The sequence below is a fragment of the Rousettus aegyptiacus genome, unplaced genomic scaffold, assembly GCF_014176215.1.
Source record: "Rousettus aegyptiacus isolate mRouAeg1 unplaced genomic scaffold, mRouAeg1.p scaffold_m13_p_1, whole genome shotgun sequence".
Lineage (NCBI taxonomy): Eukaryota > Metazoa > Chordata > Mammalia > Chiroptera > Pteropodidae > Rousettus > Rousettus aegyptiacus.
In genome coordinates this window covers 155,239,213-155,251,887 of record NW_023416284.1, presented here as the reverse complement: position 1 = coordinate 155,251,887, position 12,675 = coordinate 155,239,213, and the positions used below count along the sequence as shown (strand labels likewise).

The 12,675-nt window shown below is 32.1% G+C and overlaps 1 protein-coding gene across 11 annotated transcripts in view; it reads right to left on the bottom strand.

The window, feature by feature from the left end:
• NKAIN2 (sodium/potassium transporting ATPase interacting 2) overlaps positions 1-12,675 on the bottom strand; it is an 831,125-nt gene that overhangs the window by 423,040 nt on the left and 395,410 nt on the right. For 10 of the 11 annotated variants that reach the window (XR_004951018.1, XR_004951021.1, XR_004951016.1 and 7 more), the window contains exon 2: positions 10,548-10,685. The exons of the other annotated variant lie outside the window; for it this stretch is intronic. Coding sequence is in view for 4 of the 10 variants with exons in the window: in XM_036221459.1 (XP_036077352.1) it covers positions 10,548-10,685 (138 nt within the window). In the remaining 6 variants the exon portion in view is untranslated. The remainder of the gene's footprint in view (positions 1-10,547; positions 10,686-12,675) is intronic. 11 annotated transcript variants of the gene reach the window in all.

The window sequence follows — 12,675 nt, the reverse complement described above, 5'->3', positions numbered from 1 at the left end:
TATTATATTTTTTTGGTGCTAACTTTGTAACATACCAGGTGTGTAATAAAGAAACTCTGTTTCAGATGATAAAATTATGTCAGCTACATATAAGAGAATGTATACTATTTTTATCTAAGAGTAATATCAAGCTATTAGAAAACAGTCTACCAAAGGTCTAGGGCACATTACTATCTGATCATATTTATATTAATTAATAAGAACTTGGAAAAACTGAATTCTTAAAGTTTTCCCCAAAATTGTCCTTGTTTTAATCCTTGCCTTGTCAAGAAGCTCTACCATTACCCAATCTCCTCTCAAAGATATACAAAAACATATCTGTCTTTTCATCTTTCTTTCCCCTTCGTGTTGCTAGCTGCTTAGGGATACCGTTCATATAAAACACTAATTATCTAAAGAATAATGTCCTATAAAAAGTTTGGCATTGCCAAATGTTTTCTTCACAATCTGTTCCCTGTCTATACATTTACCCTTACTTTCAACCAGCCCTTGTGTAGCAGCCATGTGGATCTAATAATAATTACTAAAAATACATGTGGATCTAATAATAATTACTAAAAATACAATGATATTTTTAAATACCTCCATGTTTGTGCTTCTGTTGTTATCTCTTCTTAGAATTCTCCCCTCTCCTGTCTTTCCAGTGATATACTATTCATTCTCCAAGTCTTAGCATATGTGCCATTTCCTCTATGAAGCATCTCCTGAAACTTCCTAGACCCCAGATTGACTTGTTCAACCTGTTTTCTGAATCATGTTATATCCTATACTTCTCTCTTAGTCATTACAAAAAGTATGGCATTTACTTGGCTATATATTGTTTCCCTCTGTGTTAAAATGTAAAAAAATTGGAGGCTTTTATAGTACGGTATACCTCGTGCAAACCACAGTGCTTACCATACGATAGGTGACCAATTAATGACTTTTCAAAGGGTGAAGAGATTCTAATAGTCATTGGATTTTCACATCTTTGTATAACAATCTCATTTGTATCTCATTGAAGAAAGGAAATGAATGCAAAACATGTTTAATGTACTTTGGTAATTATTGTTCCACTTTTGATTAAAAAATCAAACTGAGCATGCTACGACTTCAGTCCTACAGCTATTAGCAGTAAAACATTAACAGCAGAGATATTGCAGTCAATTGCTGGAAAAGGAAGACCAGACATATAAATATTGATTACTAAGTAGAGTGGAACAACTAACAGTCTACAATACATGTAGAGGGGCAACAGACACAAAGGAAGCTGAACTGCTGGGCAGAACTGTGTATACTCTGGAGACTTAAGGAAGAAATGCAAACAAAGGAGGGAAAAAAGTGGGCCGGAAAACAGGGATAAACCCTTTGTCAATTTTACAGCCAGCAACGTTTAACTCTATGGAGAAAAATAAAAAATGTTTAAGTAAGTAAATAAACAAGCAAATGGCCAGAATACATAATAAATTATATGGGGAATAACAAAGACAAATGTTCAAAAGTACAGAGAATCAAAATGACACAAAGTCCAGAGTTGAAGGCATTCATATTTTCAAATCCAGAGGACCTACAAAATTTTTAATCAGGCACACATATATACACCTCATTTTGAAATGTTAAAACAAGTATAAAGTGAGTATTTCAAGAACTTTATTTTTAAGTGATCTGCAATTGAATGAAGAACAGAATGATATTAGGCTTCCTAGAATGCAATTGAACAATTACTGTCTTGCTCTAAGAAACTGTAATGCTCACTCTGAATTCTGCATCTAGCAAAACTATTTTTCAAGTGTAAAGGCAGAATAAACTCAGAAAGTTTACCTCGCAAATGCTTTTTCTGAAAGTTATGTGAAGAATATCAGAAATAAAATTCATAGAATCTAAGCAAGTATGAATCTAACCCAGGAGAATAGAGCAGGGAAGACAGATGTCTAATAGGCATAGAGAGCAATCAATTTCGATAGGAGCAAATGGATAGAATACTGTGCAAGAAATAAATCTCCAGAGAATAACAGCTACCATTAAAACAAAAAGCTAAAGATAAAATCATGGTCACATATAAAGAAATGGTCTAAATTCAAAGAGGAAAGCAGTGAGTTTCCAAAATAAGTATAGAGTGAATATCAATCAATAGACAGAATGAGTAAAGAAATGGAAATATATTTAGAATATATGTATTTTTTAAAAAAGATATCTGTCTTCTCTCTTATAAGAGTAAAAGAAAGACAAATAGGAACTCCAGTGAAGGCAGGGCATGAGGGGTGCTATATAAACAAAGTGTCATACAAAAATAAATTAGACAAAAATAATTTTGCTATTACAGATCTCTGAAGTGTATGCATATGTACCCCAGAAGAGCTATAAAAAATTACGACCAGTTGGAGAGGGCTAAAGGACTTTCATTTTATTTTATGTCAAGTTTTACTTTCTGATTTTTAAAAGTATCTACGTGAACTACTTTTTTACTTTATACATATACAAATATCACATTTCTTCAAATTTTTCTCAAAAAGTAATTAGATGATTTACAAACAAATATTTAGACTGTCAGAATGTAGTTACTTATATTTATCACATTCTATAAATCTTTAGTCACAGTCTAACATCGGAATGTGAGCACAAAGTATCTTCTTGTAGAATAAAAGGCCTATATTTCCCCAAGAAAAAATATAGTTTTGAGAATTAACTGTATTCACCGTATTGCATTATTATATTTATTTTAATACTACAGGCTAAATCCATGAAACTTATAATGATTTTTGTTCCCCAGGCTTATGGAAAAAAGACATTTTCACAACTACACTAAGTCATTAGAAGCATTGTTAATTTACTGCTATTTCAAGTCTCTTCATCTCTAATCTACATTGATTTCCTGTCCTGAACACAGAGAGTGTGTACTTTTAATGCTTTAGCCACAATACGTTTTCTTTTGTATATTTTTTTCTCCTAGAAATTACCTAAAATAGACAAAACAACTTCTTGAAAATAGATAAATAACTTCCTAGAAATGGCCAAAAGGAGTGCACAAATTTTAAGGGAGGTAACATTATTAGAATGAAAGAAGCATATGACATGGAAATAGGACTTAGGAAGTGTTCCTCATTTATCACTACTGGTTATATTGTCCATGGGATCTGAGCTCCATTAACAATTAAAATTCAGATTATGGGCAATCTTCAATAAATAATAAATTCCAGAAACTTAAGGAAGTTATTTTAATGCACATATCAAGTATATGACTATTTGCTTTTTCAGACCCTCTGAGGTGTCTATACATTTCCCAAACTGTCATATCAAATATTTTTTTTAAATGGGTCTTAACTTTGTCTTTTAGTGTTCCATTCACCACATGGTCCCCAATCCTTATAAAGGACGGAAGTGGGGAGCCTTTTCTTCATCATGTTGGCTCAAAGAAAAGCAAAACTAAGGAAGTCAAAGTAGGTGGTGTTTTGTCTGAACTGCCTCATTGTCTTTCTATCCTGTGCTCTTCCTCTCTGGGGAGAAGGATGAGTCGATTAACAAATAAACACTCATTGACAAGCATATGTAATACCTTAAAATATTTATGTGTGTGTGTGTTTAGAAAAACAACAACAACAACAACAACAACAACAACATTATGGTCCAAGTTGAGGAACCGAAGTTTAGTGCTCAACAATAATCAGAAACTATCATTTAAAACTTCAACATATGAACTAAAAAGAGTATTCGTTTTTTTTTTCTTTATTTTTTTTGGAAGAACGAGTAGAAAGATAATAACATAATCTAACAGTTTATTGCTCTTAAAACCCAAGGAAATTAAAATTCATGAATGTGGGCTCCTTTTCTAACCATCACAGCCCTGCTTCATCAAATTAACTTTAACCATATGATTTTAATCTCTTGATTTTTTCAGTAGCAAAACAGAGAACCATCCCAATCTTTCCCATTCATTTGATTTAAGAGTTATTGTAGTATAAACGGATTTATCTCATGGAAAGACTCTGTATTAAATATGATAATACACATACACATTTATTTGGCATATAATATGATATTTTTTCAGTTACATAAAAACAAATTCTCCCATCAATTATTTGAAGCTCTTTACAAATAACAAATGTGGAAAGAATACTTTGTCCTTAATATATAATTACATTAGATATAAATTACATACAGGCATATATATGAATTATCATCATCAAGCTGCTGATTGCTATAAGAAAAAAATTCTAACTCATTAATTTCTGAAAATTAAGGCTACTCTGTGATATCATTCTTTCTCAACAGTAAAATATAGATCATTAAGGATTTTCTGTTCTTAATATTTGAGACACAAGGTCATTTCCTCATCAAATACGGAGCTAAAACCATAATCTTTAAATTGTGAGAGTCCACAATTTAAAATCTAAATACATTCCAAACTGCAATGCTATAGATTTTTAATTTGCCAGCAACTTAATAAAAGCTGTTTTCATTTGACTGCTAGATTGTGCCTCTGAACTGTGTTCCTAAGAGGTAGTTCAGTACAGTGTTTAAGAGCATGGGTTTGGCATTTAGCAGGACATGGGTCTACATCTTAACTCTGCTATTTCCTAGTCATGTGTTTTTGGACAAAAGTTTTTCGACTAAATGTGGAGTTTATAGAATTTGTAGAGAAAGGTATCTGGGCAAATCTGTGGAGAGTGATAAAAGCGGTAAGAAAAAAATATGATTCTTATAAATATTACTGTGATTTTGGTATGTTGTACTCTGTTTTTATAAACTGAGTAATAAATTCTTACCTATTTTGAAGTTACGTCTAGTTTTTAGACTAGGTTTCTTCAATCAGACTAGTGGGTGAAGCTTGATAAGCTATTCTTTTTTCTTTCAAAATAATTGATTTAAAAAGAAAGAAGCAAAGGAAGGGAGGAAGGAAGAAAGGAGGGAGAAAGAAGAAACGAAAGGCAGGAAGGCAGGAAGGAAAAAGGAAGAAAAATGTTTTTGAGCATTATGGTAACATCTACTCTGGCAATATTACCAAGAAAATTGCTATGCCTTTAACACTTAGGGACCTACATATTCCTTAGATTATTTTCAAAAATTTAAAATAGTGTAACTCATTAACATTTTCTTGTCATTAACTAATAAAAATTGGCTATTCCAAACCACATTCTGCTTCTCTTTAGCTCAAATGAAGATGCACTGGACAGTTCCGCTTATGACATAAAGCAATGCTTTCATGGGGCCCACTGTATATATTTATTTATGAATTATTCTACTAGAGTCATCTGGCTCCTTTCTGGGGAGGGATTGATGCTGTTGAGAATTATACAACAGAAATGCTTTCTATGAATTCTGGCTGCAGATTTTCTTTGCTTAGAATTAAATCTTCTATTTCATTTTCCTTCAATATATTATACTCCTTGAAAGCTAGAAGCCCTCAAAGGGTATGAGTTCTTGTTCCAATTTTCTGTTTTAAGTTTTAAAAATTTTCTTTACTCTTATGAAAAAGATTAGTAAAGAAAACATACTAATACTCTAAATTTTATTTGTTGCTACTGTGCTCAGTATTTTGGAAGATGTCCACTAGCTCTTTTTCAGGGGGAGGGGATTTTTTAAATTAAATAGAATAAAATGTCCCTTCAATAAATGAAACTCTTTACAAACAGCAAATGTGAAAAGAGACACTTTTTCCTTAGACTTTATTTCAGGGCATCTGTCTTTTTGTTTTAATAAATGTAGACAACATTATACTTTTCAAATGACATTTAAATTTTATAATTTTTAAAGCAAGAGAAGATACCACAAAGAGAGAGTTAATTTTAATGAGAAAAATAATAAACATCAAAATGAAATTTTATAATATTTAAACAGTAAATATCTCTACTATATAATACATATAAAAATTGTTATGATAAACACTAAGACTCAGGGGGAAAACAAACAATAAAAACCAAAAGGCAATCCCCCCAAAAGGAAATAAAAATGGTTAACATATGAAAAAGTCTAATTCAGTAAAAATAAGAAATGCAATTTAAAAATGATATTTTTCTCTAATAAGATTAACAAAAATGAGAATAGATAATATTTGGGGTTAGCAAAAGTGCAACGAAATAGACTCTGCTGTACATGGGTGAGAGGATAATTCAGTAAAATAATTTGGGATAGGTAACTGTCGATTATGTAGTTAGAGCCTTGAAATTGGCCATATTATTTAATTATACCTAGAAAATTCCTCCTAAGAAATTAAATCACAAATAAAGATGAGGATATTTTATGAAGATTTTTTATTATAAACACATGGAAATAGCATAATATGTAAAATACAATATATCATAATATATGTAGTATATTGTTATACAGCATAATGTGTGATAGTGTGTAAAAGGTTAAATGAGCAATGTAATAGTCATATGAATTTCAAAATTGTTTGATACAGCATTAAATAAAGAATTTAAGAATAATTGAAGATATAACAAACATGTTTCATTTGCATATAGTGAAAGACATGTGGAAAACAATAATAATTTTCATTATGAAATTGCTTATCTCTAGTTTTAGACTGAATTATTTTAAAATGCAAAAATATAAATGGCAAATATAGAGATCATAAAGGCCGACATTTTAGGGGAGAGGAAAACAATTTTTAATGTTAATATTAAGCCTCCAGTGTACAGAGAGTCTGTGGAAATTTCTTAACCCCAGCAATACATTATTTTAGTTATATCTTGTCCCCACTTATGCATTTTTCTATTAAACTCAGATTCCTCATTAACCAGAATTTATGTTATCTACAATATCATTCAATTTTCTTTCAATTGTAATTTTTTTTTTTTGACATCTTTCGGTAAACTGAAAAACCTTAATTACTTTTTTACGGAAAATTATCTATTTTCTTGAAACCGCTTTTGACCTTCAACACGGCATCACAACCACTATATTCCATGAATTTGATTACACAAAAATGGTTTGTTATTCAGAAATCATTCCAAAATAGATAACTAGAACAGAAATCCATACTAAACCTTTAGTGATACTTTAAAATAAACCCATAACACACTGCATTAGTTTTGAGACAAGATGATAGGTGGAGGGCAAAAGGGCAGCAAGAGACTAACAGTGGAGAAAGGAGGAACAGTAAGGATGTTGATTTTGATGGCAGGAGGAAAAAGGAGTCACGATAATTATTATCAGAAAAATTAGCCTGTTATAGCCTGCAATAACTGGGGAGATTGAAAATATACCTCAAGTTTATGGATCTGGCTAAGGGGATTTCCAAGCAAACAACTAACAGTGTCAGTTGTTACCTTTTGCCACATATAACACAATATTTTAAGAAAAAGATGAGTCCCAAAAACGAACAATCCAATTTAAAAAATGGGCACAGGACCTGAACAGACACTGCTCTCCCCAAAAGAAATACACACAGCAAATAGATATATAGGTGTGCTCAATTTCACTAGCTATTAGGGAAATGTATACCAAAACATAATAAGATACCACCTGATACCTGTCAGAATGGCTATTATCTATAAGACAAGTAATAACAAGTGTTAGAGAGGTTGTAGAGAAAAAGAAACTCTCACACATTGTTGGTGGGAATGTAAATTGGTACAGCCACTATGGAAAACAGTATGGAGGTTCCTCGAAAAATTAAGAATAGAGTTACAATATGACCCAGAAATCCCTCTTTGGGTATCCATTTGAAAAATTTGAAACATTTATTCATAATGATATATGTACCCTATGTTCATTGCAGCAATATTCATAGTGGCCAAGACATGGAAACAACCAAAGTGTCCTTTGTCAGATGATTGGATAAAGAAGATGTGACAGATACATACAATGACATACTACTCTGACATAAGAAAAGATGAAAAACTGCTTTTGCAACACTGATGAATCTTGAGAATATCACACTAAGTGAAAAAGTCAGAATAGTCAAGAACCATATGATTTCACTCATATGTGGGATATAAAACTGAAAGCAACAAATAAACAAAAAGACAAATAAACAAAAACTCATAGACACAGTCATCAGTATGGTAGTTACCAGAGGGAAAAAAGGTGTAGGAAAGAGGTAGAAAAAGGTAAAGGGGGTCAAACATATCATGTGGGAAGATTTTACTTTGGGTGGTAAACACAAATTTGACTTTGGATGGTTAACACAAATACTGATGATGTATTATAGAATTGTACACTTGAAACCTATATATTTTTATTAACCAATGTCACCCCAATAAAATTAACAAAATAACAATCAAGAAGGAACAATTCATTTTTCAAGCATAATTAGATGATTTATTTCTAACTTAGGTTTTGCTGATTTGAAAAATAAAAATTTCACATTCACAGTAACTCCAGCTGCCAAACTATTTTCTAAGTAAAATACCATCTCAAGGAAAAGAAAAATTCAGAGTGCTATCTGTGAGTAATGATCAAATCAGAAAGACTTCAGATACTTTCTTAGATACATACAAGTTCTAACAGTCTGAAAAGTATCGCATGGCAATCTCTTACCTCAAGCTAGGAAAGCAGCCTGTCTCAAAAAGATTTGTGGGTATGTATTTTATCTAAAGGGATGGAATTATAATTTGATACACAGAAATCAAGCAAAATTTTTTAAAGAGTTGCAGCAGCTTGGAATAAAAAGAACATAAATAGTTCATCTAGTAACTTGAAACGCCTTACTCTATTTTAAATTTCCTATCAGCCTATTGCTAGTTTATATGGTTGAGTATTATTTTCAAATAACAACAACAACAACGAGGAGAAAAATGATATAGCTAACATTTGTTGAGCACTTCCTAAACTCCAAACATTGTGCTAAGGATATTTTATAGAATATCTCATTTATTCCTCAAAACAAACCTCTGAGTTTTTAAACTGTTTAAACATTTTGATCCACTTCTAGATTTGTATCTGAAGAAGTTCATCAGAAATACAGATGACATATTTGTGTGATGATCAGAGCAGCATTATTTATAAGAATAAAGTCATGGAAAAGCTTCAAATCTAATGAAAGTGAAATTAAGAATCTTTCATATAATGGCTTATAAAGCACCAATTAATTAAAGCATATGCTTTCATTTTAAAGGTAGGAAAACTAGGGGTCAGTGAGGTTATTCTGTCTACAGTCACAGAATCTGGCATATGCAAGATTTCAACCCTGGCACATGGCTTCAGAAGACCTACTCCCCAACCCTATACTACCTTGCCTATAATGGAACAAATTACATTTTTTATAAGAAAGTGAGAAAGCAGTGAAGAATTTTCAAGAAGTAAATATTAGTAGCTGATAGATGGTCACGGAGATGGAGAGCATGGCATAGGGAATGCAGTCAGCAGTAAGGTAATGGCTTTGTGGAGAGCCAGAGGAAAGATAGAGTAATCATGGGGATCATTTCATAAACTATGTAAAAGTCTAACCAACGTACTGTATGCGTGAAACTAATAATAAAATTTAAAAAAATACATATATATAAAACAATAAAACAATGTGAAACAAAAACAGAAAAAGAAAAGGAACCACACTATCATATTTTGTAAACTGAAACTTCACTCTGCAACAGAACACATCCTGCTTTGTAAAAGATTTACATGGCTAAATACCTTTAGAGATGACATGCACTCATTTCTGGGTGTGTACTTAGAGGAGAAAACTATGCACTTTTCACTCATCCTTAGCCAGACAGTGGATCCCTGGTCCCCACTGCCATCATATTCTCTGTTTCTAAATCAATGAGATTTACGTGGGTTCCAGATGACAAAGAGAACAGGTCATTGGAAAGCATCTTTTATGTGAGCGAAGCCTTTCTGAAACCCAAGACAACCTGCTGGTTTATGTTGAATAAGGCAGAGCTTTACCTGCACTATCTTCTATGTATGCCTTCACCACAAACTTGCCTTACAATTTGAAATAAATGCCTATAGACTTTTTCTTTGTCAAAAATAGACGAAATAGAAAAAAAATGATGAAACTGAAAAATCTACATTAATGAAGAGCTATAGCGGAGATCTGAGGCACATACAAAAAGTAAAAAATCCTAAGTTATGGTTCCCATAGCAACTGTAACACAGTTGGATTTTACTTTAATGTTAAGTAAGTTCAACTTGAGTGGGAATGCAAAATACTTCCTCTGAGCCAAACAAAAATCATGAAAAACATAGAGACTATGGTCCAGACTCTTATGACTTTCAAGCATGTCAAATACTAACTCTAATATGTATTAATGTTTTCACACTGAAACTGTAAGTTCATTTGCATTAATTTTAAATTATATTTAATTTTAAAATGATTATTAAAAATGGGAAAAATTCCCACTAAATCTATTAAATTGGAGGCTATGGCTTCATCATTTGGAAATACAGGGGGCATAATTCTGCTTTTAATTACAGAGAATATTTGCTGAAAGTACAATTTATGAAAATACAATCTGATTGCATTCACTGTCAAGTGCTTTAAACTGTAGATGTAATCTGAATCTATGAAAACCAACACATGGTACTTTAAGAGAAAGGGTATACATTTAATTTTTGAGACATTTTCCATTTTCATATCTTCCTCTATTTCAATAACATTTTTAAAAGGCAGGAAAGGTACTTACTCCTTTTATGTAACGAGGTCTGTATTGAATAGTTCCAAATAAACCAAGAATGACGATAATAATATGTACAAAATTTGCCAGGATAGGTGCCCACTGATATCCTAGGAAGTCAAATATTTGCCTCTCCAGCACACAAACCTAGAATAGCAAAACAGGATATACAGATAAACACACTGATGAGAGAAAATAAAAGGACCATAGAGACACTATAATTAGCAATTTTAACTGTGTTACCATATCTGGCATTTGTCTTTAACAGTGAGAATGACATTTTCAGGTATATTTCAAATGAAAGCTATGGAAACTGTGGATCCATAGACACTACAGTCCTTCCATGGATGATTTTGTGGAGGCATCAAATCAAGTAGTATTTATAGGATGTCATCTGTGCAGTCACAGGACAAGTTATATTGTCATAGTCACTGTCAAACACTTGACCTCATCGACCAGAACATTCATGAAATCCACAGCAAGGGTTTGTTTTTAGGATCTGCTCAAATGTCATTATATAAGATAATAGAAAAATAGGGATTAATACTGAAAGAAAAACTACTCAGTAAGTCAAGTGACCCAGATTCTTGATGTAGATCTGCTACTAAGCAGCTATAGTACCCTAGGTAAGACATTTCCCTTATCTGGGGGTCTAATTCCTCATTGGTAAATGCAGGACTTCAACTAATATCTAGGGTTCTTTTAACCCTAATAATATTGGAGTATAAATCAAACATGGCTTTTTGTAATACTCATTTAGCTATAGAAACCAGGTAAAAGAGGGGCTCTAAAAAAATTCAAATGGAAATTTAATGAAGTAAAATTTAATGGAATTAAATTTCCATTCCAATGGAAACAAAAATAAAAATAAGCTTCACCATTATAACAGCATGGAACTTAAGCAATTTCAAATTCTCTTGCATTCATCTTGCTTACAATTTTAAAATTAATACATATGTAAAAATCTAAGCAGTGAAAGGAGAAAAAGAAAACCAATCAACCTACCAACTAAGCAATGAAACAAGGGAAAAATAAAGAAAATGAAGACTGGTCCACAGTCCAGAAGTGCCATTTTATATTGAAAAGTGAAACCTGGCAAGCCTCTCTTCAGATCTGATGAAGCCAAGGGAGATGGTATGAGTTAGACCCAGTTTTAATCTTCCTGCCTGCCCTCAGGTGGGAATGGTAATAAACTGTCTGTTCAGAGTTAAACATTGTGAAAAGACCTGATGTTCCAAGCAGAGATTCAATAATTTTTTTTTTCCAATTAGGCTTTAATGGAAAATTATTTTAAAGCCTATAAGTTACTAACAACACTATGGTTTAAAGGCATTTCTTGTCAGAAGGACATACTAACTCTTAAAACAGACAGTGTGCTTTTAAATTAAATACCTGTAGTTTATTTTGAAGATTTTTAAAATAATCATTATTCCCATAGCACTTCTTTAGCTGAGCAGCACATTTTCCCATCAGACATTGAAAGGGAAAATAAACTCATGACAACTCTGCATAACATCTCCATTTCCTAAGTCACACTGGGTACCATGCAACAGCTAGAATAGCAACAGTCTTGCCTAGTCAAATATTCATTTTCACTTAGTCATGGCAGTGATCAAAAATGAGAGAGAATCTAGGTCTATTCTACACTCTGCATAATCTAAACCCACAATTCCCAACAGAGTGCCAACAATTGAATGAAATATTCTGATTGATTAATAAACAGGCTGGCGTTGAACTTGCACATAATCTCAGCCTCATAAACCTTGAATTGCCTTCTGATGAAACATTCCTTTAACTGTCACCATGCAGTCAATACTTCAATAAAGGAGACCCACTTGTGATATTAGGCAGTATTACACATATCTTGTTGGAATTTGTCAATGGTATCAAAAAATTAGGTGGTTATTCTCAGAGCACCATTACTAATAATATATGTAAAAGCTCACTCTCTTACCCTTATCCCATGAATAAACAGTAAGTAGGAATGTAAAGCAGCAGCAAGAAAAATATAAACTATAAATTTTGAGCATCATAACTATGGGACACAGCAGGCAAAAGGATAGAGGATGAAGCACATCTGTCAAAGAGTGGGCAATCTCTCAATAAATGTTCCAATTATGGAAGAAAATAACAGTAC